Here is a 27,850-nt window from a genome sequence, read left to right on the forward strand (position 1 = left end):
AATGCTGTCTTAATTCTATCACTCTGATGTGTTTTCTGAGTTATGAATTATTCCGTCACTGTGGAAGCAGAGACGTAAGTAAGAGAACCAGGGAGGAAAAGCCCCCCCTTAGCTACTGAACTCCACCAGAGATCCACACAGAGCGCCGCCTACCTCGCCTTGGTGTCGATACGCATGTATTATGTGGAAGGTAAATATTTTGTTCCCATCCTCCACCTACCCCTCCATACACACATACACACACACAATTCCTCGTAGCCCTTGCCCTTCTCTCAATTCCTTGCTTTGAGTTGGGAGGAGAAAAAAGACAACCAAGTAGCCACGAGCTTGAGCTCCCCATCCATCCTCTTGCTCCCTTTACACATGAAGCGGTTCCTTTGTCCATTCTCGCCACCTGTCAACACGGTCTCATCTCCACCTGTTCTTCAGATCCCACCTCTCTGGCTGCTTTCCTTTGCTCTCCTCTTTTCTCTCTCTACTTCTCCACATGTGCTATTTGTGAATGCTGTTCTGTCAAATATTCCCTTATTTTCATCCAACATTTTCAGCATATGACTCTTCTGATTTCTCCATCACAATTCAGTTCGAGTAACCAAGCACCAGGAAGTCCTCACTGACCCCTCTAACCCCTGCCTGATGAGACGACTTCCTCCTGGCGATATGTGCTCGCAACTTGCCAGCGCCGGGAATGCCATCCCAGAAGCTTGTTCCCAACTTACACCAGTCAGAACGGCCTCGAACAGCATGCCAGGGCTTGGATTTTAGGAGATATCTGTACCCCATGAGGTGAAACACAGGCTAACCTAGATTGAATAATTAATAAATACATATTTACTTATCCACTACTTTACATCTCCCTAGAACGTAACTTAGAAATTCCAGGCTTCGAGCCCAATTCCTCTTGTCATCAAGATGCCTTCTTCCTAGCAGTGTTCCTTTCACCAGTTTCTATGACCCTCTGGGCAATACTCACAGGGACCATGAACGTGTCCCTGGTGCTAGAAGCCACATCGGCTGCTGATCCGGCTCCAAACTGCTGCTTCCCTCTTCTGCAGGCACCCGTGCATCTGGTACCAGGCTCTTCCACGTGGCTACACTCCGGAAGTCCTCATGGGTCAGTCCCTTAATCTGTCATAACTCAGCTAAGACCAGGCTACAGTGTTTACAACATTTAGCTAAGAGCTTGACATAAGAGGAAACAAAGTTGTAAGAGAAGGGAGAAAAGCTGTTACGTGTTCCGGTTACCCAAGACTAGCCTCAGAGTTTATAGGCGCAACTCCTACACAAGGGGCCTCCGTCTCCTCGGCCCCTTCAATAGCCGTGACGTTGGGTGGCCTGGCTCAACTCTCCCAGAGGAGACAACCCTTAAACAGGGACCTCGACTCACAGATTAGGCTACACACCCTCTAAGAGCCCCAGAAAAAAATATGCTTCTTCTGAAAAACATTATAAATGCAGAGATGTCACCCCACCCACAGCGAGGACACGGTCCTACGTAATTGTGCAGAGAAGTTCCACTCCCCGTTTCAGAAGGCACTCTGGGCGTCACTCCTCTAGAATCAAAGAAAGAGCCCATGAAGTGCTTTTCCAAAAAAAGCACAAATGCCAATGTTGGGCAGGACAGATAGCAAACCAAGGTAGAGTGGCAGGGAGACATGTCTCATTCATTAACTCAGCATTCCTGAGCCTGGTCATATAAGATTGCTAGACGCCCTTGAAATTCTGTATGCATGGTTTCCACTATCTTGGAAAGTAGCAGTTGAAACTGTGCATTAGTCCTAAGGTCTGGAGAGGGCAGGAGGCGGGGGAAATTGGAAGCTGACCGCAAGCATAAAACCCCTGAAATTCCCGTATTTGTAGTGCCCAGGCTAGCCAGCACCGCTTGCAGCTTCTTGCTCAAGTGTTTTTCATAAATAAACTTGGGATCTCACTCTACTATATGTGTTGCCTCTTTGCCTGACTTCATCTCTTGAGAGCCAAGACAAGAACCAAGAAGGGGGACCCTCAAACTTGGGTCTCCCCAGTAATACCTAGTCTTTCTTCAAAGGTGAATTTGTATTCTACCTACAGGAAAACTTGGCCTTAAATTCCAGTTTATCCCACTTTCACCATCTATGCTTGAAAGATACTGGAGTCCACTTTCTGCTCAGGGAAGTCCATTAAAAATTAATTTTTAACCGACTCTCCCTCCCTTTTCCTCTTTTTCCTTTTTGAATTGCCATTGGGAAAAACAAAGTGAAAAAAGAAATTGTAGGATTGAGTGTTTACGCTACCACACCTTTCCTCACCCCCTGCTCAGGAGGAATCTGGCCCTGGGTTATCTGTAGCCTGTCCGGGGCTCCTGTCCACCTGCTCCACAAACCGCCAGCTCTACCCTCATAGGTAAATTAGCTCACTCATCTGGTCAGTCCACACAGGTAAGTCAGAATCCTGGTTTTCTCATTTGCAAGATGAGTGAAATAAACTTGGTTTGCAAGCACCTGATGAGGATTAAACTGGATACTATAAGTTATGAGTCTGCCACTCAGGAAGCTCTTTTAAGAGGCAAGTTTAAACATCTTTGTTGAAGTAATTCACATAACAGAATTCTTTCATTTAAAGTATACAGTTCAATGGTGGTTAATGTATTGTAAGCACCATCAGCACAATCAGTTTTAAAACACATTCATCACCTCAAAAGAAATCTTGTACCCATTAGCCATCAATCAACATTCACCCCTTCCCGTAGCCCTGGGAAGCACTCTGTCTCTATGGATTTGTCTATTCTGGACATTTCATATATGATGTTAGACATCCTAACATCAGGCCAGGTATTATGGGTACTGGTTATACTAATTCATCTGTTACAGAAAAGGGGGGGGGGTAGTAAAATTGTGATGCCTGGCAGCCTCAGCCTCTTAATGCTGATGTGCAGAGTATCATTATTTCTTTATTCCTAATAAAGGATGGCTCTTTTGTGGCTCTCAGTCAGTTCTCTACCTTGTCCTGAGACTGCCCTTGAAAATATAAATCCCTGCAAAGTAGCCACGAGGGACCCCAACACTGATATGCCCTACAGATCTAATTCAGAGAACTTCAGCACTTACAGAGAGCTCACAAGAGTCTGAATGCCATTCCTTTACACTTTAGGAAAACTTAAGGATGCTCCACAAGGCTCCCAACAACAGTGAAAATGGGTATTCCCAGAGGATCCACTCAAACGGTCGCAGAGTTTGTCTGTAGCCACAACAACAGGGCTCTCAGCAGTCCTCAACTCTCTCAAGAGACAGATTTGAAACCTTTGGATTTTACCCAGACAGGCCAGAGTAGCAGAGTAAGGTGGCAGAGTAAAGGCTTCCAAAGTAATAATAATAATGCCTTTTAGAGAGCAGTCACTTCTATAAACTCAGATCTAGGAAAACGAAACTGAAAGTAGACCACAGACTTCCTTCCCCATACTTGCCAGTTTTGACATGTCCATTTCCAAGACACACACACCCTGTTGTTTCTGAGCCAATTAGAGCTAGCATTGCGATAGAAGCAGAGTATAAATAAACTTCCTTAAAAACTGGAAAGAAGAAAACGTCTTTCCTTGACATCGTAGGAGGAAGAAAACACAGACGTTGGGCATTTTCTGCACTGAAATACATGGTTTCCCCCTCATTTATGTAGAAGAGATTTGCAAGACAATCTGGGTAAGTACAATAGCTATTATTAATGTTATCATTACTATCTATAGCAGCATTTTATTGAATAGGAAGGAATCTACAATTAGAAAATTGAAATATACCCCAATACCGAAAATAATACTTAAGCCTAGACACTCTAGACTTCATTGCTCTGACAGGTATTGGCTTTATTTTATAGATGAAAAATAACATTCCACAACTGTAAACAAAAGGCACTTTTACTGATGAAATCATTCAAGGTATTAGCATCTTCAGAAAGAACATATAATGAAAATTTATTTTTAAGTATATTTTTTGATTCTGTTATACTTTTCCCAAGTTTTCCCCCTTTGCCTCCCCTCTGCCTGGTACCCCCATTCCCTCCAGCCTTCCCTTCTCCTTGATTCATATCCATGGGTCATACATATTAAGTTCTTTCACATCCCCTTTTCCTGCACTATTCTTAACATCCCCCTGTCTATTTTGTACCTATCAATTATGCTTTTTAATCCCTGCACCTTTTCCCCCATTCGCTCCCTTCCCCCTCCCAGCTGATAATCCTCCAAATGATCTGCACATCTATGATTCTGTTCCTGTTCTGGATGTTTGCTTAGTTTGCTTTATTATTTTTTTAATTCAGTTGTTGACAGTTGTGAATTTGTTGCCTTTTTAATGTTCATAGTTTTGATCTTCTTCTTTTTCTTAAGTAAGTCCCTTTAACATTTCATGTAATAATGGCTTGGGGATGATGAACTCCTTTAGCTTTACCTTGTCTGGGAAGCTCTTTATCTGCTCTTCCATTTTAAATGATAGTTTTGCTGATAGAGAAATCCAGGTTGTAGGACCTAGCTTTTCATCACTTTGAATATTTTTTGCCAGTCCCTTCTTGCCTGCAAAGTTTGTTTTGAGAAACCAGCTGATAGTTTAATGGGAACTCCATTGTAGGTAACTCTCTGTTTTCTCTTGCTGCTTTTAAGATTCTCCCTTCACTTTTAACCTTTGGCATTTTGATTATGAGGTGTCTTGGTGTGGTCCTCTTTGGGTCCAACTTGTTTGGGACTCTCTGTTCTTCCTGACCTTGTATGTCTATTTCCTTTGCTAAATTAGGGAAGTTTTCGTTCATTGTTTTTTCAAAAAAGTTTTCAATTTCTTACTCTTCCTCTTCCCCTTCTAGCATCCCTCTGATTCTGATGTTGGCATGTTTGAAAATGTTCAAGACATCGCCTCTTATTTTTGAATTATACTCTCCTCATTTGTTTAAAATTCTTGCTTCTTTCTGTGCTGATTGAATGTTTATTTCTTCCTTATGTTCAAAATTATTGATTTGAATCCCAGCTTCCCTCTCTTCACTGTTGGTTCCTTGTAGATTTTTCTTTATTTCACTTAGTGTAATCTTCATTTCTCCCTTTATGTTGTTACCATACTTAAAGAGTTCTTTGAGCATCACAATCATCAGTGTTTTGAACTCTTCACCTGATTGGCTGGCTATCTCCATTTTGTTTTAGTTCTTTTTCTAGGGTTTTGTTCTGTTCCTTCGTTTGGGCCATATTTCTTTGTCTTCTCAATTTGGCAGCCTCCCTGTGTTTATTTCTGTGTATTAGGTAGAGCTGCTTCAACTCCCTGTAAATTGTGTAAGCAGAGCCTTAGGTAATCGCCAGGATGGGACAACCTGCTTCACCACTTTGTGGCTCCATGTGGGGGAGGGATCGGAGAGGGGACTGTGCCTGCCTGGCTTCTGGGGGTTTGTCTGGCTCTTACCCTGTTTCCAGTCACTTCACCCACTCCCATATGCGACTGGCGCCTTTCCACCTCTTGCCCTGATGTTGAATCCCAGAAGGGGTGGGTTTGCGTATGTTTTAAGTCTGTGTAGGTCCTTTAAGTGCAGTTTCCTGAAAATCCCTGTTTCTTCTGATGCCCCCACTTATTTTTATAGCCAGAAGTTATGGGAATTCATCTTCATGGCACTGGAACCATGGGCTGTGCAGTCTCATAATGAAAACTTAAAGATGTGCTTTACTCCCCAGTTGGGGGCCTGTGTGTGAGAGGTAATGGGTCAATGTTCCTCTCACACGTTGATGTTGCTTTTTCTCCTTCTTTCTCCCCACCTTCTCCTCTCTCTAAAAATAAATAAATTTCTTTTTAAAAAATAAAGACGTACTTCGCATTAATCAAAGATATCTTCCACCATCTCTCTGAGAAGTAGGCAGCTGCCAGAAAATAAAACTACCTGATAGATTCTCAGAGATTAGTGTCAGATATAGACAGACCAGCACCAGAGAGACAATGAGACAAACTGCTACAGGAGTCTTTGAAATTATGGCAGCTTTATGTTCCTGTTAAACATTCTAGATTTTTGCCCTGACTGGTGCAGCTCTCAGTGGGTTGCGCAGCACAGCGAAGGTCTCTGGTTCAATTCGCGGTGAGTGCACAGGTCTGGGCAGCAGGGTCGGTCCCTGGTCAGGCCATGTAGGGCAGGCAACCGACGTTTCCCTTTCTCCCTCCCTTACCCTCTCTCTCACAGTAAATAATTAAATCTTTAACCCACTTCCCATTAGGACAAAAAAGTGCACTCACTGCCACTACTAAAAACAGAATGCTATAAATAGAATGATGTCATTCATTTCCAAAGACTATCGATATACTAGAGTGATGCGAAAATAATAATAAAGGGAGATATTTCGTGGCAAGGTTTGGGGGTAAAGTCAGGACAGTAAGCAGCGAATTATCTCGGCATAAACACCGCAGCTGCAAGCGCCTCTGGAGAGTATGGCGAGTATTCTTGGGTCAAATGGAAAATGGTTTGTAAAATGCTACTATTTTATGTCTGATATCCTCCACAGCAAGAAACAAGAGGATAGGGGATTACAGTTATAAATAAAGGCCTGAAATTCAACTCTCTTTAGAAAAGCTGACAAATGCAACAGTTAACCCTACAGCTAATAAATGTATGCGGTTTCGATCATGTAACAAATGGTTTCCTTTTATATGTCGGTAACTGAGATGCTCAGAACCAAAATTTCAGGCCACTCCTAATAAAGTATATAGAACTGAAAAGTTATTTTAGGCACTAACTTTACTCCATGGCTTCATTTTTTTTTTCTGCCTCCTATCTCCTCTGATTACCTTTCCCCCTGATTTTTTATCCAAGTGTTTTCACATATGTATGAGCCTATATAATTTTCTGAATTATCTAAACACTATTTTAGAACAAGGGAGGATATAAAGGAATCATTAGTATGTGAAATACCTCTGAACAGTAGCATACATATGGAAAACATAGATGTTAGCAATTTTCCTCTGGAGCAGCAATTTTCAACCTTCTGCATTTCATGGCACACATAAATTATCAAAATTCTGAGGCACCAAAAAATATATTTTTTGTCGATGTGACAAAAAAGTAGGTGTAATTTTGATTCATTCACACAAGATGGCTATTGTTGTATTGGCAGTTGCCACTTTCTTATTTGACAATCTAAAGGAAAAGAGGTCAGTGCCCCTGACTAAATAGTCAGGTATTGCTTGTTTTAAAAATTCTTGCGGCACATCAGTTGAAAATCACTGCTATAGTGCCTATTCTCCCAGAGTGGCATTTTCAACAATTTTTTTAAAGTAAGTTATTGAAAGGCACAGCTATCAAGACTCTGATAAGGTCTTTAGAGGAAGCAGTGTGAAAGCGCAAGCAATTCAATCATGACTTAAAGATCACAGACACAGGCAACAGAGGGGTCTGGGGCTGGAGGAGGATGAAGAGGATAAAGGAGGTCAAATACGTGGTGACAAGAGGAGACCAGACTTTGGGTGGTGAGCACACAATGCGATATACAGATGATGTGTTTCAGAACAGTACACTTGAAACTTGTATGATGTTAACTGATGTCACCCCAATAAATTTAATGTAAGAAAATAGAAAAGATCCATAATCTGGTAGAGAAAATAGTTAAAAGTCATTCCTTTTTTATTTGCTCACATTCCCAAACATTCAGGCTCTGTTCCCCATCCACTTGGATTTATGTTTTCACATGAATATGGTATGCAGCTCATGCATGAATCAAGTAATCCATCTAATTCAACACTCAGTCTCACAATCTGATTTTTGAATATCACTTAGGAGATAAGGGCTAAGTTTATAAAGCTGGGACTGGAAGTCAAGGAGAGCCCTGTAGAAATGTACTGGTACGATGGGGCAATAGATGGGGCATGAAAACTCCAGGTAGGAGGATTCAGGAGCCTAAACACCGCAGCCAACAGAATGATCAGGGCGCCCCCTGCTGTAGGAGTTACAATGGTGTGGGTGCAACAGAAGGGAGCTGAACTTGTACAGGGTGGAGTAGATGAGGCTTGGCCGATGGACACATGAAAATGACTCATATAGCAGAGAGTCCTGAAAGAATGTGGGACTGGGCTTTAGATAATGATAAAACTAGTATGAATCAACAGTGGCATGTAAAACTAAAAGCTGATCCGTGATCTGAGGCTGCAATAATAAATCTCAAGTATAACTTCCAGACCTCAGATGCCCCAAATTGAATTAATCATTATCCTTTATTGGTGACATACCATTATCTTTTTCTATGCCAATTACCTCTCTTATTTCATTCACCTCTTTAATTTATTGTATTATGCATTTTGGAGGCATCATTGGCTTTTTACATGAAGTATAATTTATATGAAATGAAAAAATCTTAAGGGTACATACAGCTCTATGAAATTTTAATGTATTCATCAATGTAACCACTAACCGGATCAAGGTATAAAATTATCAATCTTAAAAATTAAACAACAAAGGTCATCAAGCAGCAAATGAGTTTATTTGGGAATAGCAGAGGAATTGCAATTTGGGACTTGCAAACTATGGCAGACCACAGCAAGTACAAAAGGGAAGTCAGTTTGGGAGAAGGTTCTTAGATACTGGGGAGGGTTGTTTTAACAGGAGCACACTGGCAGGGGTGGGGGTAGTGTACAAGGTTGTGGCGGTTTCTTACTGGCAGTGAGTGGAAGGCAGTTGCTATTGTGGAGACAAGCAGGGAAGAGGGAGAGCTCTCCCTTCATGGCTTTCCAACGCCGTGCTGAAAGAGGTTTCCTTTATTCACTTTCACAAAACAGTTTTTTTGTGCCACTCCTCAGAAAGTATCTCCCTGCTAAAAGGTAACCACTGAATTCTACTATAATAGATTAAGTTTGCCTGTTCTTGAACTTCAGGTAAATGGTATCCTACATTATTAATACTGACAAATAGTTTTCCCAAAGTGGCTAAAACAATTTACGTTCCCACCAGCAATGTATGAATGTTCCATTGACTCTGCCTCACCACCAACATTTGGTATTATCAGCCTTTATTTTTAGCCATTCTGCTAGGTACATAGCATTGCAGTTTTACTTTGCATTTCCATGATGGTTAAAGATTTTGGAGCATTTTTAGATTCCAATTCACCATATCCACCCATGTGACTGTCAAAAGCCCTGCTGATTCCTCTTCCTCCAATCAGGCCAAGTCTAGTCCTCAACCCCAGCCCAGAATGAACACGTACCACAAAGCTTACCTAGGAAGGGGTCTTCCCTCTCTGGAAGTTTAGTTCAAGCAGTCCTTGTCATTAAGTCCATCTACATCTCTGTGATAACTTCAAAAATATGTTTTGTAATTTTTCTGATTTTTTTTTTTCCTAGCTGATACAGTGGGAGTATTTGTGGAATCTACTACATCATACCAGGAAGTTGTACTCCTTCCATTTCTTCTTAATTTGGTTTTGGTAGGTCCATTTTTCAAGGAACTTTTTCAGTTCACTTCGGTCTTCAAATTTACAGCATCTGATATTATTTGTGCCATCTTGTTTTACTTCTTGGTCACCCTTTCCACAGGTGTGTCAATTTTATTACTCTATCAAGAACAACTTTGGGGCTTTTGGTTCTCTCTGTTGTAACTTTGTTTTCCATCTCATAGATTTCTGCTCTTTAGTTTTTTCTTCCTTCCTTCTACATACTTCTGCCTTATTCTCTTGTTCTTTGAACTTACTAAATGCATATTTAGTTTATGCTTTTTAATAATTCTTCTAGTTTTATAAAAGCATTTAGGCTATAAATATCCTCTCCAAGTATTATTGACACTGTATCTCACAAGATTTCAAATGCAGCATTTTAAAATAAAAATTATATATATTTAATGTATAAAACATAATGACTTTATGTATATATGTAGAGTGAAATGACTGCTATGGTCAGGCTAATCAACATATCATCTCCTTACACAGTTACCATTTATTTTTGTAATGAGTGTACCTGAAATCTCTCTCAGCTTATTTCCAGTGTTCAAAACAGTACCAATAAGTATAGTCATGCTTGTACATTAGATCTCTAGACATTCATCCCACATAACTGCAAACTTGTATAGTTTTACCACCTGCCCATCCATTCCCTATCCAGCCCCTGATAACCCTTTCTGTGAATTTGCCCTTTTTTTTAGATTTTACACATAAATGAGATGATACAGTAACTGCTTTTCTTTTTCTTTCTAATTTTTGGCTTATTTCACTTAGCATAATATCCTCAAGTTTCATCCATGTTGTCTCCAATGGCTAGATTTCTTTCTTTCTCATGGCCAAATAACATTCCATTGTGTATATATACACCGTATCTTTATCTATTCATCTTTTAACAGACAGGTTGTTTCCATGTCTTGGCTATTATGAAAATGCTACAATAAACATGTGAGCACAGATATCTCTTTGAGATACTGATTTCATTTCCTTCTGATATATACCCAAGAAGTGAAATTGCTGAACAGTAATAGTAATTCTGTTTTTAATTTTGGGTAGAATCTCCATTCTCTTTTCCAGAATGGCTGTACCACTTTACATTCCCACCAACAATTTACAAAATGGATCCCTTTTCTCCATATCCTTTCCAAAACGTATTATTCTTCTTATAATTATAATTATTTATTATTATTATCCAGCCTGGTTTGGGATAAGGCTATTTGTGTAGGTTCATAAAAGCCACCTGGAGGCTGGAGCAGACTGGGAGTTTGGGTCAATGGGGCCCAGCCCAGCTCTGGGGCAAATATAGAGCCTGGTTCTATAGGTGGTAGCTACCCCACTTAGGTGGGGCAAACTGGGTCCATGCAAGCCCATCTGCAGGCTTGGTCTGCAAAGGCTTTGCTATCAGGGTAATACTAGCTTTGGAAAATGAATCTGTGAGTACCCCCGTTTTTACTTTTTTTTTTTAAAAGAGATTGTGTGGAATTGATATTAATTCTTTAAATGTCTGTTGGTATTCTCCATTGATTTTATATGGGCCTGGAGAATTAGAGGGAGATTTTTTAAATTAAAAATCCAGTTTTCTTTCAAACTCAGAAACTATTCCAATAATCTATTTCATACTGAGTGAGTCACAGAAGTTTAGGTTTTTTGAGGAATTGGTCCATTTCATCTGCGCTGTCAAATTTATGTGTGTGAAGTTGTTCGTAGTTGCCATTTATTGTCCTTTTGATGTCTAAAAGGCTTAAAATAATATCCACTATTTCACTTCTGATATTGGTAAATGTTTCTCTTTTATTATTCTTTTTCAGTCTTGCTACACAGGTTTGTCAATTTTTTGATCTTTTCAAGTAAGCAGATCTTTGCATTACTGACCTTCTCTATTTGTTTTCAGTTTAACTTATTTCTATTCTTCATTATTTCTTTCCCTCTGCTTGCTTCTGTTTTCTTTTCTCTTCTTTTTCAAAGTTTTCTAAGTTTCTGAGTTAAGAGCTTTGATTATTATTTTGAGATTTTTCTTCTTTCCAATGTATGCATTTAGTGTTATAATTCTTTTAACACTGCTTTAACTGTGTGCCACAAATTTCGATATGTTGTATATTTATTTCCATATGCTGAAATAAATACATTTTTTAAATTTTATTTTATTTTTTCAAATACATTTGTCTCTGCCTCCCCCCCACCACTATCCCTTGCCCCCTCTCTTCTTCCCTCCCTCAGCTCTTCCCCTTTGGTTTTGTCCATGAGTCCTTGCTATATGTTCCTTGACTTTCCCCTTCCCTTCCTTTTCCCCGGCCCCCCTCCCTCCTTCCCTCTTGTCTCTGTTGGTTTCTTTCCCTTTGACTGTTGCTGGTCTTATTTTCCTTGCATCTTTGTATTGTTGGTTAGGTTCCACTTATAGGTGAGATCATATGGTATTTGTCTTTCGTCCCCTGGCTTATTTCGCTTAGCATAATGCTCTCCAGTTCCATCCATGCTGTCGCAAAGTTTAGTAGTTCTTTTTTTCTTTCTGCTGCGTAGTATTCCATTGTGTATATGTACCATTATTTTTTGATCCATTCATCTACTGATGGGCATTTAGGTTGCTTCCAACACTTGGCTATTGTAAATTGTGCTGCTATGAACATTGGGGTGCACAGGTTCTTTTGAATTGACGTTTTGGTGTTCTTAGGGTATAGTCCCAGCAGGGGAATCACTGGGTCAAAAGGCAGTTCCATTTTCAGCTTTTTGAGGAAATTCCACACTGCTTTCCACAGTAGCTGCACCAGTCTGCATTCCCACCAGCAGTGTACTAGTGTTCCCTTTTCTCCACAGCCTCGCCAGCACCTGCTGATTGTAGATCTTTTTATGATGGCCAGTCTGACCGGTGTGAGGTGGTACCTCATTGTGGTTTTGATCTGCATTTCTCTGATGGCTAGTGATGCTGAGCATCCTTCCAAATGCCTCTGGGCCCTCTGTATCTCCTCCTTGGAAAAGTGTCTGCCCAGGTCCTTTGCCCATTTTTTGATTGGATCATTTGTCTTCTTGGAGTGGAGTCGAGTGAGTTCTTTATATATCTTGGAGATCAAACCTCTATCTGATGTATCATTAGCGAATATATTTTCCCATATGGTTGGCTCCCTTTTCATTTTGCTGATGTTTTCTTTTGCCGTGCAGAAGCTTCTTATTTTGATGAGGTCCCACTTGTTTATTCTTTCCTTTACATCCCTTGCTTTAGGAGACATATCAGTGAAAAAAATTGCTGCGTGGGATATCTGAGAGTTTCCTGCCAATGTTCTCCTCTAGGACTTTTATGGTGTTGTGACTTACATTTAAGTCCTTTATCCATCTTGAGTTTATTTTTGTGTATGGTGTCAGCTGATGATCCAATTTCAATTTTTTGAATGTAGCTGTCCAGCTCTCCCAACACCATTTGTTGAAGAGGCTCTTATTGCTCCATTTTATGCTTCTGCCCCCTTTGTCAAGTATTAGATGCCCATAGAGACCTGGGCTTATCTCTGGGCTTCCTATTCTGTTACACTGGTCTATGGATCTGTTCTTGTGCCAGTACCAGATTGTTTTGAGTATAGTGGCTTTGCAGTAGAGTTTGATGTCCGGTATTATGATCCCTCCTACTCTGTGTTTCTTTCTCAAAATTGCTGAGGCTATTCGGGGTCGTTTATGGTTCCATATACATTTTTGAAATGTCTGTTCTATTTCTGTGAAATATGTCATTGGTATCTTAATAGGGATTGTGTTGAATCTATAAATTGCTTTGGGTAGTATGGACATTTTGATGATATTAATTCTTCAAATCCATGAGCATGGTATATGCTTCCATTTATTTGTGGCTTCCTTAATATCTTTTTCAATGTTGTATAGTTTTCTGCGTACAGGTCTTTTACAGCTTTGGTTAAATCTATGCCTAGGTACTTTATTTTTCTTCTTGCTATATCGAATGGTATTTTTTTTTCTGATTTCTTCTTCTATTGCATTGCTGGTGTACAAAAATGCCTTTGATTTCTGAATGTTGACTTTGTATCCTGCTGTTTTGCCAAATTCACTTATTAGGTTGAGGAGTTTTTTGGTAGAGTCTACAGGGTTCTCTATGTACACTATCAAGTCATCTGCAAACAATGACAGCTTTACCCCCTCCTTTCCTATTTGGATGCCTTTTATCTCTTTCTCTTGTCTGACCGCTCTGGTTAGGACTTCCAATACGATGTTGAAAAGATGCGGTGAGAGCGGGCATCCTTGGCGTGTTCCCGATCTTAGTGGGAAAGCTTTCAATTTTTCCCATTGAGTATGATATTGGCTGTAGGTTTTTCATATATGGCCTTTATTATGTTGAGGAATGCCCAATTTATTCCCATTTTGTTGAGTGTTTTGATCATAAATGGGTGCTGTACCTTATTGAATGCTTTTTCTGCATCTATCGAGATGATCATGTGGTTTTTGTCCTTTCTTTTATTTATGTGATGTATCATGTTTACTGGTTTGTGTATATTGAACCATCCCTGCATGCCTGGGATGAATCCCACTTGATCCTGGTGGATAATCTTTTGAATGTATTTCTGGATGCGGTTTGCCAATATTTTGTTGAGGATTTTAGCATCTATGTTCATCAGCGAAATTGGACTGTAGTTTTCTTTCTTGGTAGAGTCTTTATCTAGTTTTGGGATCAGGGTGATGCTGGCCTCATAGAAAGAGTCTGGGAGTCTTCCCTCCTCTTGGATTTTTTGGAATAGTCTGAGAAGGACAGGGGTTAGCTCTTCCTTAAACGTTTTGTTAAATTCTCCTGTGAAACCGTCTGGCCCTGGGCTTTTGTGTGCCAGGAGTTTCTTGATGACTGCTGCAATTTCCCCAGCTGTTATCGGTCAGTTCAAGCTTTCTGTTTCTTCCTCCTTCAGTGTTGGAAGATTGTACTTTTCTAAAAATTTGTCCATTTCATCAAGATTTTCAAATTTCTTGGCATATAACTGTTCATAGTAGTTTCTGACAATCCTTTGTATTTCTGTGGTATCAGTTATTTCTCCTCCTTCGTTTCTGATATTATTAAATTTATTATTAAGAAAAGATCCTCTCCCTTTTATTCTTGAAGAGTCTACTTAAAGGCTTATCAATTTTATTTATCTTTTCAAAGAACCAGCTCTGGATTGGTTGATCCTTTGAATTGTTCTTTTCGTCTCTATGTCATTCAGTTCTGCTCTAATCTTGACTATTTCCTTCCTTCTACTTGCTCTGGGATTTATTTGTTGTTGTTTCTCCAGTTCTTGAAGTTGTAGTGTTAGGTCTTTTATTTGAAATGTTTCTGTCTTTTTAAGGTTAGCCTGTATTGCTATGAAGTTCCCTCTCAGAACCAACTTTTCTGTGTCCCATAGGTTCTGGACTGTTGTCTGTTCATTTTCATTTGTTTCCCGAAATTTTTTGATTTCTTCTCTTATCTCATTATTGACCCATTCGTTGTTTAATAGTCTACTGTGCAGTCTCCATGAGTTTGCAAGTTTTTGAAGTTTCTCTTTGAGGTTGACTTCTAGTTTCAATCCCTTGTGGTCCAAGAAAAAGTTTGGTATTATTTCAATTTTCCTGAATTTGCTGAGGTTTGCTTTGTGTCCTATCATGTGGTCTATCTTTGAAAAACTGCCATGAGCATTTGAAAAGAATGTGCATTTTTCTTCTTTGGGATGTAAGGTTCTATATATGTCAGTTAAGTCTCTTTGATTCAGTGTGTCATTCAGCGCCACAATATGTTTATTAATGTTTTGTTTGGAAGATCTGTCCATTTTTGACAGTGGGGTGTTGAAATCCCCTACTATCAGTGTGTTGCTGTCTATATCTTTTTTGAAGTCATCCAACAATTTCCTTATATACTTGGGGGCTCCTATATTGGGAGCATATAAGTTTACAATGTTGATGTCTTCTTGAGAGATTCTTCCTTTAAATATTATAAAGTGCCCCTCTGGGTCTCTTTTTATGGCCTTTGTTCTGAAATCTACTTTGTCTGATACAAGTATGGCAACCCTGGCCTTTTTCTCTTGCCCATTTGCTTGGAATATTTTTTTCCATCCCTTTACTTTCAATCTGTGTAGGTCTCTTGCTTGAGGTGGGTCTCTTGTAGGCAGCATATGTGTGGGTCATGTTTTCTTATCCATTCAGCTACCCTGTGTCTTTTGATTGGGGCATTTAGTCCATTCACATTGAGAGATATTACTGATAGAAACTTACTCATATTTTCTCTTTGTACCTGTGTTCCTCTCTCTCTCATTCTTTTCCTTCATCTGCTTAAACCAGTCCCCTTAGCATATCTTGGAGGGCTGGTTTGGTAGAGATGTATTCTTTTAGCCTTCTTTTGTCTGGGAAACTCCGTATTTCCCCTTCTATTTTAATTGAGAGCCTTGCTGGGTAGAGCAGCGTTGGCTGTAGGCCCTTGCTTTTCATTACTTGGAATATTTGTTCCCATTCCCTTCTGGCTTGTAGTGTTTCTGTTGAGAAGTGAGCTCCTAGCCATATCGGGGCCCCCTTGTATGTTATTTTCTCCTTCTCCCTTGCTGCCTTGAGGATTCTCTCTTTGTCTTTGACATTTGCCATTTTAATGATGATGTGTCTTGGAGTGGACCTCTTTCAGTCCCTCTTGAGTGGGGTCCTCTGTGCATCCTGGATCCATGAGAGCCTTTCTCTCCTCAAATTAGGGAAATTTTCTATCATTACTTTTTCGAGGAGGTTCTCTATCCCTTCTCCTCTTCTTCTCCTTCTGGTATCCCTATTATATGGATATTATTGCATTTCAGGCTGTCCTGCATTTCCCTAAATGCTTTTTCATTCTTTTTGGGTCGTTTTTCCATTTCTTGTTCTTTCTCGGAGCTTTTTTCTACTTTGTCCTCCATCTCACTGATTCAATCCTGGGCTTCATCCAGCCTGTTTTGGATTCCTTCTACTGTGTTCTTCAATTCAGAAATGGTATTCTTCATATCCTCTTGTGTCTTCTTGATAGTTTCTATGTTCTTTTCCAGGCTGATATAGTTTGCTGTAAGATCCTGATAGTTTCTCTGCAGTTTCTCATAGTTCTCTTTGAGCTGGCTGAGCTCATTGAGCTTCCTTAGAACCATTGTTTTGAATTCAGTATCTGATAGTTCCCTTGCCTCTATTTCATTTAGCTCTCTCTGTGGGGAGTCCCCTTTTCCACTCATTTGGGGGGGAACTTCTTTTTCTTCCCATTTTTGTGAGAGTCTGTTAAGTATTTTTGTCATTTTCTTTCTGGGCCTGCCTCTGATGTCAGTTGTTGACCCTATATGACCTTGGGTTGTTTGTTTGAGCCTTCCAGGAGTCTACTGTCTGTGTCTGACTCCTGCTTGGGGCAGCTATGTGACTCCTTCGGTCAGGGTTGGGCTATTTTTGGGGGTCTGTCTGCACTCTCACGCTGGCTCCTTGAGCGCTCTACCGGCGCGGCAGGATCCCCCACCTGCCTGGGCTCACATGTGCTTGCCCCGGACCAGGGGGCTTCTTCGTGACCTCATGTACTCATCTGGCCCCCCTGGCCAGCGAGCTCCCCGGCACTGGTCAGTTTAGGGTCTTCTATTGTGTTTTCCCCACTTTTGCCTCTTTGGGTGCGTTGCTTGCCATCGCCAAATGGGGACTATGGAAATGGGAGGAAGTCAGCTCCAGGACTCTCCAGTTAATACTGTCTCCAGTCTCTCCTCCAGGGACTCTGGGCAGCTCTGTGACCCCTTCGACCCGGGATCTACCTATTTTGTGGGCCACTCTGCAATCGCGGGCGGGCGGGTCAATTTATGCCTGCCCTTGCCGCTCTGTGCACTCCCTCGCAGGTCATATGGGTGCCAATCTGTGGGAGGCCTTGCCTGCCAGTGCAAGCATTCGCCTGCCCGCGTGGGTCACACACATGCTCACCAACCCTCGCCGGTCATCGGTGCAAGTGTGCATGCCTGCACTGGGTTATTTGGGGGTGTCTGTGTGTGCTTTTCGGCTTTTGGCCCTTTGGGGGTGTCACCTCTTCCCGTGCAATGGAGACTACGGCAAGGAGAAGGAGTCGCGACTCCCCGGTTCCTCCTCCCATTCTTTCCCCAACGCCTCTGTTTCTAGTCTCTCCTCAGGGGTCTCTGGGCAGTTTTGTTACCCCTTCGGCCAAGGATCCACCACCTGTGCGGCCTGCATTTCAATCGCAGGCAGTCTGGTTCACGCGTGCCCCACTTCTGCCTCTTTGGGGTCGCACCTTTCCAGCCCACGATGGAGACTACAGAACGGGGAGGCAGTCGGGACTCCCTTGTTCCTCCTCCCGTTCTTTCCCCAACGCCTCCGTCTCCAGTCTCTCCTCAAGGCTCTCCCAGCCAGTCTGCACTCAGCCCCCCAGCTCACATGCACAAGCTGTGTGCGGAGTGCACAAAAGGCAGGTTAATTGATTCCCTTATGCCTGATCGAGATGGTAGCTGCAGGGTGGGAGGTGCGTTATCACTGGGGCTCCACCGGCCGCCGTCTCAGTTCTCTTCACAAAGTTTTCCTCACCAGTCTTTTCCCAAGCACCAGCCCACCCTGCTGCCGCCTCTACCCAGAGATCAAGGAGGGTGGCTGCCACTGCAATTTTTGCGTTGGCCCTTTAAATGTCTCTGCATCCCCAGCCACCTGTCTCTGCCAGAGAGCGCCCCTAAGCTTTTCGGGGTTGCGTTTTGTGTTTTTTCCTGGTTTTAGCTGCTGTAGTTTAGGGGTCCCTATTTATGATTCAGACCCCGTTCTTTTCGGGGGGAGCTAACTGGCCATTCCAATGTCCCTCTGGTGCTAGTGCCCGTGGGCACCCAGCCCACCCTCTCGATCCTCCACCGCACTTCTCACCCGTTGGGTGTGTAAGAGTTGAGTCCACTGTCTGTCCGCGGCTCCAAGGCTCCTCTCCCACTGTCGTTCCATTGTTTTCCAGATGATTACTCCACTATTTAGTCACAATTCCAGTTTGGTCTTGGGAGGAGGTCAGTGTGACTCCCCCTCACTCCTCCGCCATCTTCTCTCCCAGTTTTTTTTTTTTTTTTTTTACTTTTTCTTGAGACCTTCCTTTTGCCCATGATTTAGGAATGTGTGATTTTAGTGTTTAGTGATTTTTCCTCTACCCTTCTGTTATCAATGTTTCATAAGATTCCATTGTAGTTGGCAAATATATTCTGTATGATTTCAATTCTTTAAATTTGTTGAAATTTGCCCTGGCTGTTGTGACTCAGTGGATTAAGTGTCTGCCTGTGAACCAGAGTGTTGCTGGTTTGATTCCAAGTCAGGGCATATGCCTGGATTGCGAGCCACATCCCCAGCAGGGAGTGTGTGTGATGCAACCACACACTGATGTTTCTCTTCCTCTCTTTCTCCCTCCCTTCCCCTCTCTAAAAATAAAATAAATAAAACCTTGAAAAAAATAAATACATTGTTGAACTTTGTTTTATCATGTAGGATATGGTCTATCTTGGACACTTATAAAGAATGATGTTCTTCATGGGCAAAACCAAAGTGGGGAAGGATTGGGGGAGGGAGGCGGGGGGGCAGGGGCAAGTGGTGGGGGGAAGGCAGAGACAAATGTATTTGGAAAAATTAATTAATTTTTTTAAAAAAGAATGATGTTCTGCTGTTGTTGGATGGAGTGGTCTGTGATTTAACATTTTGGTCAATGGTATTGAATTTTTCCACATGCTCACTAATATTCTGTCTAGTTCTATTGTTAAAAGAATGATGTTGAAATATCCAACTACAATTGTGGATTTTCCTAAAACTGAAAAGTTCTATCAGTGTATGCCTCAAATGTTTTGCAACTTTCTTGTTTGGTACAAACACTTTTAAGGTTGCTCTGGTGTCTTGTTGGATTGACCTGTTAATCATTATATAATATTCTTCTGTCTGAGGTAATTTTCTGTGCTCTGAAATCTACTTTATTTGTCATTAATATAGCTACTCCTGTGCTTATAAATTAATATTTGTACTATATATTTTACCTATACTTTGACTTTCAACCTACCTATATTGTTATATTTCAAGTGAAGGTCTTGTAGACAGCATATTTTGGGTCATGTTTTGAATCCATTATACCAATTCTTTCTTTTAATTTCTGTATTTAGCCTACTTATATTTAATGTAGTTATTTATATGTTAATACTTATATCTACCATTTTATTTTTTGTTTCTGTTCTGTTTTTTATTTCTCTAGTGTATTTTTCCTGACTTCCTTTGCATTATTTGAAATTTTTTTAAAATTCCACTTTAATCTACAATGTTTCTGAGTATATCACTTTGTACAGCTTTTTCTAGTGGTTACTCTAGATATTGCATTATATATGTATAATTTATGACAGTCTACATGGTATTATTTTACTGGTTTGAGTGAAGTGTAGAAGTCTCAGTTCCGGTGTATTCCTTTACCTATCCACTTATAATCCTACTATTTCCACTACATATATTTAGAACCATATCAGACAGTACTTCAACATTCAAACAATTAACAAAACCAAATAAGAGAAACTCTATTGTATTTACCAATACTGTTGCTTACCATGTTCTTCTGTTCCTTCCTAATGTTCCAAGGTTCCTTCTCTTACCACTTCCTTTCTGTTTAGAAAACTTCCTTTAAAGATTCTTTTAGGATAGGTCAAGTAGGTTGCACCATTTTACATTCCCACCAACAGTACACAAAAGTCCCTTCCAATTTCTCCACATCTTTGCCAATACTTATTATTTTCATGGGTTTGTTTTTTTTTTTTTTTAGTAGTCATCACAATCATGAAATGATATATCATTGTAGTTTGGATTTGTTTTTCTCAAGTGATTAGTGATGTTGAGCATTTTTTCATATGCTTGTTGGTCATTTGTGTATCATGTGTGGATAAATATGTATACAAGTCCATTGCTCATTTTTCAATTGGGTTATTTGCTTTGCTGTTGGTGTTGAGTTGTAGGAGTTTTTACTATATTCTGGATATCACCATACCAGTTATATGATTTGCAAATATTTTCTCCCATTCTGTAGCTTGCCTTTCCATTCTGTTGTGTCTTTTGATACACTGTCTTAAGTATGATGTAATCCCAGAAAAGGGACTTACTACTTTTTTAATTTAATCTTTATTGTATTTTTTTTTCCCTTACCATTCAGTCCCCTTAATACCCTCCTCCCCCCAACCATCAGCACTCTGTTGTCCATGTCCTTGGGTCTTTTTTCCTTTTTACTCAATGCCCCTAGCCCCTAATCTCCCCATTCCCCACTAGCTGTCATCTGTTCTCCATCTGTGAGTCTGTCTGCATTTTGCTTGTTAGTTCAGTTTGTTCATTAGATCCCACATATGAGTGAAATCATATGGTATTTGTCTTCCTCTGATTGGCTTATTTCACTTAGCATAATGTTCTCTAGGTCCATCCACACTGCTGCAAAGGGTAAAACTTTCTTCTTTTTTACAGCCAGGTAGAATCCTCTTGTGTAAATGTCCCATAGTTGTTTTATTCACTCATCTACTGATGGACACTTGGGCTGCTTCCATATTTTAGCGATTATAAATAACACTGCAATGAACATAGGGGTGCTTATGTTCTTTCAAATAAGTGTTTTGGGTTCCTTTAGATATATCCCCATAAGTGGGATCACTGGATCAAAATGCAGATCCATTTTTAATTTTTTGAGGTTATCTCCATACTACTTTCTGCAGTGACTGCACCAGTCTGCATTCCCCTCAACAGTGCAAAAGGGTGTGAGCAGCCAACTTTAAAGATTAGTACACCTAAAATAATTTCCCCCTCCACTCTATTTTCTTTTCCCAGATCATTTAAAATTTGAACTTCTTGATCTCTGTAGGCCAAATTACTGAAGTAAACTTTATCTGGTTCACTTTTATTTTGGAAGTCATTAAATCTTTTATGTTTCTCATTGTCATAGCATTGTAAGGGAGTAAAATTTCCATCAATTTTGCATATTTTTGCCTACTTTGTATTACTGTAGCTGTAAGGTATGTTTTTTTATGTATTTCTATGCATACAGGAATTACTAACCAAAAATAATAGTTCTAAACTTGGACCACTGCTCTGGCATCTTTATATCAGGAAGGGTAGATATATTCCAATCATGAATTTTGTTTTACCAGTGGGAGGCAATATTCCTATGAATTCTTTCATAAAAGTGGGCCCATATAATCTATTCGCCGTGATTTTTCCTAAGCTTATCTCTTCCGTTAATTATTTCTCCTATGATGGAATCATTGGAATGGCTTGTGTTTGGGGGGCCATTTTTGGATTGTACTTAAAGCTATTATTATTTGGATTTCATTTTTTTCTAACCATTGTTATATTTCTGTAACCAAGATTGCCATGAATTTACAGATAGTAGTCTGCCAATTTGCAGACCAAATAATAATTCCATTTATTACTGCCCAGGAATCAGCTATTATCACTTATTATGTAAAAATTAATATAATAGTAACCTCCAAGTTCTCTACCCAGCAAACTATCCCAGAAATCATGGAACAGAATAGCTCACACACCAAATGAAGTTGCTTAAGGCACATACCTTATTAATTTAAGTACACAATGAAAAGCAGGGAGAAGATATGGGTAACACACTTTGGATAAGATGCTAGAGGGGTGGAACCTTATTACCTGAGTTATGCAAGATCATACATCCTCTCTCCCTCTCTGCTGTATCGGCTTTCTCCATTGATTGTGTAATTCTGAGAACCAGGACTGAGGTCTGTTCAAGGGGGATGCACTTGTTCTAACCAGAGAGATGCAGAGGGAAACATGTGCCTAACCACAGCTATAGCTCATCAGTTAGCCTAATAAACTACTCTAGATTTTATTTGTGCTTCTTGAGTAGAGGACCCAAAGGATCAAGTGGGTGTCACCCAATTAAGACCCAATTAAGAGCTCAACAATATCAAGTGCTTCAATTGTGTCTAAGAATACATAATACCTATTTGGCTTTCTATCCCTTCCTATGTTTAATATTCATATGTTCTGTATACACTACACCTATCATAACATGTTTCATAACTACTTGCTTCTATACTTAGTTTCACATGTCCTCCTTATTTCATATAGCCTTCTCTATTTAGTTTCATATATACTTGTCTGTTCCTCTTATTTTCTATAACAGAATTGAATATTTTAAAATAACACAGCTCACACACATTATACCAAACCACCATTAATGAAAATGAAACATCTCTATATGTACCAACTGCAAGCATCCTCAAGATACAGTTAGTGAATGAAGCAAGGTGGTGAGAAATGTGTTTATAATGCTGTCACTCATGTGGGGGGGAAAATTGCTTGTATTTAGTATTATTTTTCTGGCAGGACACAGAATAAACTGGTAATGGTAATTTCCTCTCAGGAGAATAACTAGATGGCATGCATATTCTTTTGAACTTTTAAAACTGCATCAGACATACATGTTACCTATTGAAAAATTAGTTATTTAAAAATTTACTCATAAAAATATTAAATTATTTTTCTTTTTCTATATACAGATATCAGAATGGCAGCACAACTAAACCTGCCAGAAAATACAGATGTCTGGACAAAAGAGGATGTAAACCAGTGGTTAGAAAGTCATGAAATTGACCAAAAACACAGGGCAATATTGACTGCACAAGATGTGAGTGGAGCAGTCTTGAAGTGGTTAACTAAAAATGCCCTCATTGATATGGGAATAACACATGGACCAGCTATCCGAATAGAATGTCTATTCAAAGAATTGCTGAAAACATCCTCTGAAGATCCTATTCAGACATATAAGAGGAAAAAAGACAATAAAAATGTTCCTAATACACAAGCTATAAAAGAGGAACATGAAACTTCAAAGCAAAAACAAAATGATAAAAAGAAATCAGATATGGCTAATGCCTCTACAGTTACTACAGTTTCTAAGTCACTAAAAACTGAGTGTGTGTTAGATGAAACATATGACACAAAGGAAAAGCAGCCATCCACAGACCTGACATGTGTATCATACCCTTTTGATGAATTCAGTGATCCATATCGTTATAAATTGGATTTTTGTCTACAGCCTGAAACAGGACCACTCAATCTCATTGATCCAATACATGAATTCAAAGAACTCACAAAAACAAAAACAGCCACAGAAAAGGATGTTAAAATGAAATTTAGCAATGAAGTCTTCAGATTTGCTTCAGCTTGTATGAATTCACGGACCAATGGCACTATTCACTTTGGAGTCAAAGACAAACCCCATGGAAAAATCGTTGGTGTGACTACCAATGTCACCAAGGAAGCTCTCATTGATCACTTCAATCAGATGATCTGCCAGTACTTTGAAGACCATCAGGCCCAAATAGCAAAGAAGTGCATTCGAGAGCCAAGATTTGTAGAAGTTTTATTGCCAAACAGTATTCCATCTGACAAATTTGTTATTGAAGTGGATGTCATTCCAAAATACTCTGAATGTGGACATGATTATTTCCAGATTAAAAGGCAAAATTGCAACAACAAAATATGGGAACAAAGTACAAAATTCTCAGTCTTTGTGAGAGATGGGACCAGCACTAAAAACATCATAAATTCAAATGCAGTCTTCAAAGAGTTTAAATTAGGTTTAAAAACACTGGCAGAGTCTAGAAAAGAAGCAGAAGAAAAATGCAGGGTAAAAACAAATAAAAAAGAGAGTGAGGGACAAAAGCTTAGTCAGCTGTTGACAGGAAATCAGGATTCGTTAGATAATTCATACTATGAATGGTACATTCTTGTAACAAATAAAAGCCATCCTAATCAAATAAAACATTTAGATTTCCTAAAGGAAATTAAATGGTTTGCTGTGTTGGAGTTTGATCCTGAGTCTGTAAGCAAGGGGATAGTGAATGCTTACAAAGAAAGCCGAGTAGTAAACCTTCACTTGCCAAGTCTGTATGTAGATGGGAAAACCACACTAAACGATATGATTTCTAGTCTGAATCTTTATCAACAACCCAGCTGGATTTTCTGCAATGGCAGGTTAGACCTTAACAGCGAAAAATATAAACCCTTAGATCCAAGTTCCTGGCAAAGAGAAAAAGCATCTGAAGTAAGAAAATTGATATCATTTCTTACACGTGAAGACATAATGCCAAGCGGGAAGTTTTTGGTGGTATTTCTATTATTCTCCTCTGTGGATGACCCAAGAGATCCCCTCATTGAGACCTTCTGTGCTTTCTACCAAGATCTCAAAGGAATGGAAAATATATTATGTATTTGTGTACACTCACACATATGTCAGAGATGGAAAGATCTACTTGAAGAAAGACTAAAAACACAAGATGAATTATCAAGACAATGTATTTCTTCTTTAAGTCTTGAAGAGATAAATGGTACTATTCTTAAATTAAAATCTGTGACTAAATCTTTAAAGAGATTTTTGCCATCTATTGGTTCATCTACTGTCCTTCTGAAAAAGGAAGAAGACATCATGACTGTTCTGGAAATTCTCTGTGAAAATGAATGTGAAGGGACACTCTTAGAAAAGGACAAAAATAAATTTCTTGAATTCAAGGCTTCAAAAGAGGAAGACTTCTATCGAGGTGGTAAAGTATCCTGGTGGAACTTCTACTTCTCTTCTGAAAACTATTCTTCACCTTTTGTCAAAAGGGATAAATATGAAAAACTTGAAAAGATTATTCAAAACTGTGCAGATTCTTCTAAGCAAACATGTGTTGAAATTATTCATCTGTATCATCACCCAGGCTGTGGTGGGACTACTTTGGCTATGCATATTCTCTGGGAACTAAGGAAGAAATTCAGATGTGCTGTGTTGAAAAACAAGACAGTGGATTTTTCTGAAATTGGAAAACAAGTGACTAATTTAATCACCCATGGGACAGCAAACCATCAGGAATACATACCTGTGCTGCTTCTTATTGATGATTTTGAAGAACAAGGTGATATCTATCTTCTGCGATCCTCTATTCAAACAGCTATAACTAGTAAGTACATTCGCTATGAGAAACCTCTAGTGATCATCCTAAATTGTATAAGATCACAGAATCCTGAAAAATGTGCAAAGATCTCAGACAGTATTGCGCTAATACAACAGCTATCTGCCAAAGAACAGAGAGCTTTTGAGCTTAAATTGAAAGAAATTGAAGAGCAACATGAAAACTTCAAAGATTTTTATTCCTTCATGATCATGAAAACCAATTTTAATAAGAAGTACATAGAAAATGTGGTCAGGAATATCCTGAAAGGACAAAATATTTCCACCAAGGAAGCAAAGCTCTTTTCTTTTCTGGCTCTTCTTAATTCATATGTGCCTGATACCACCATTTCACTTTCACAATGCGAAAAGTTCTTAGGAATAAAAGACAAGAAGGCTTTCTGGGGAACAGAAAAATTTGAAGACAAGATGGGCACCTACTCTATAATTTTGATTAAAACAGAAGTGATGGAATGTGGAAACTACAGTGGAGTGCGCATTATTCACCCTTTAATTGCCATTCGCTCACTGGAAGAATTGAAGATAAGCTATCATTTGGATAAAAGTCAAATTATTCTGGATATGCTAAAAGAAAATTTGTTCTATGATACTAGTATGGGAAGAAGCAAATTTCTCCAAGATATGCAAACACTGCTGCTCACAAGACAGCGCAATGAACATGAAGGTGAAACAGGAACTTGGTTTTCCCCTTTCATTGAAGCATTACATGAAGATGAAGGGAACTCAGCAGTTGAAAAAGTATTGCTGGAAGGTATTCATCGGTTTAACCCAAATGCATTCATTTGCCAAGCCTTGGCAAGACATTTCTACATTAAAGAAAGGAACTTTAACAGTGCCCTTACTTGGGCAAATCAAGCAAAAAAGATAGAACCTGGCAATTCTTATATCTCTGATACACTAGGTCAAGTGTACAAAAGTAAAATAAGATGGTGGACAGAGAATAATGAAAGAAACAGGAATATTTCGGTTGCTGACCTAACCGATCTTTTGGAGTTAGCAGTACATGCCTCAAATGCATTCAAAGAATCTCAACAGCAAAGTGAAGATAAAGAGGGTGAGGCAACAGAAAAGTTTTGTCAGAAGTCAAAGAGGCGATATGATACTTACAATATTGCTGGTTATCATGGGGAGATAGAAGTTGGGCTCTACACAATCCATATTCTCCAGCTCATCCCTTTTTTTGACAATAAAAATGAACTATCGAAAAGAGAGATGATCAATTTTATATCAGGAAGTAGTGATATTCCTGGGGACCCAGACAATGAATTTAAGTTAGTCCTCAAGAACTTTATTCCTTATCTAACTAATTTGCGATATTCTTTGAAAAAGTGCTTTGATTTTTTTGATGATTATTTTCTCCTTCTAAAACCCAGGAACAGCACTAAGCAAAATGAACAGTCCAAAACTCGGAGAAAGGTGGCTGTATATTTTAAGAAGTATGTAGATATATTTGGTCCCTCGGAGGACTCACAAAACAAAAATCTCGGATTAAAGTTTAGTTTGCCACTTCAAGTAGAACTGTATTGGAAAAGCCTAGAAGTTTTAAAAGCAGACAAGTTTTCTGGCCTCTTGGAATATCTAACCAAAAATCAAGAAGAGGCTATTAACACCATGGAAGATATAGTGAAAAAATACACTTTTCTCTTTGAACAGTGCACTGTCAGAATCCAGCCAAAGGAAAAGCAAAATTTCATCTTGGCCAATATCATTCTCTACTGTATCAAACCTAAGTCCAAAATTGTGATGCCAATTAAAAAACTGAAAGGTCAGCTTCGAGAAGTCTTACAACAAGTAGGACTGCATTATCGATTTTCAGAACCTTATTTCCTAGCTTCCCTTTTATTCTGGCCAGAAAATCAACAACTAGATCAAGATTCTAAACAAATGGAAAAGTATACTTGGTCACTGGAAAAGTCTTTCAGGGGACAATATAAACATATGTGTCGTACAAAGCAACCAATTGCATATTTCTTTCTTGGGAAAGGTAACAATATGAACAGACTTGTCCACAAAGGGAAAATTGATCAATGCTTTGGAAAGACACCTGACATTAATTTCTTGTGGCAGAGTGGAGAAGTGTGGAAGGAGAAAAAAGTCCAAGAACTTTTGCTTCGTTTAAAGGGACGAGTCGAACATAATTGTTTATATATAGAATATGGAACCAGTGAAAAAATCACAATATCCATCACACCTACTTTCTGGGGTCAACTAAGAAGTGGTAGAAGCATAGATACAGTGTCTTTTTACCTGGGATTTTCCATTGGAGGCCCACTTGCTTATGACATCGAGATTATTTAAGAGTCTGATCTTCTCCCCCCAGGAATGTGGTCTCAATATCACTTTTTTTTTTTAGACCCAAGACCTTTATTTTAAATTTCCCTTAAGTATGAGTCCTACAAAAACTGTGGTGAAAAAGAAATGTGGAAAGTATCAAATATCTTACTTGGTTTGGATAACAGCATCAACAACAAGATAAGAAGAAGCTATGGATAGAATTAGGAAAAATGAATGTAATAAGTCAGTCACAC

General features: G+C 39.4%; 1 protein-coding gene across 1 annotated transcript; it reads left to right on the forward strand.

The window, feature by feature from the left end:
• The first annotated feature begins 3,509 nt into the window (after positions 1–3,509).
• SAMD9 (sterile alpha motif domain containing 9) lies at positions 3,510–27,850 on the forward strand. Its single transcript, XM_054564496.1, has 2 exons — positions 3,510–3,674; positions 22,867–27,850. Exon 2 carries the CDS (start codon positions 22,875–22,877, stop codon positions 27,618–27,620), a length of 4,746 nt encoding a protein of 1,581 aa, XP_054420471.1. The 5' UTR covers positions 3,510–3,674; positions 22,867–22,874; the 3' UTR covers positions 27,621–27,850.

Source organism: Pteronotus mesoamericanus, unplaced genomic scaffold, assembly GCF_021234165.1.
Source record: "Pteronotus mesoamericanus isolate MK-2021 breed Mesoamerican mustached bat unplaced genomic scaffold, CSHL_Meso_final scaffold_85, whole genome shotgun sequence".
In the NCBI taxonomy this organism is placed as follows: Eukaryota; Metazoa; Chordata; class Mammalia; order Chiroptera; family Mormoopidae; genus Pteronotus; species Pteronotus mesoamericanus.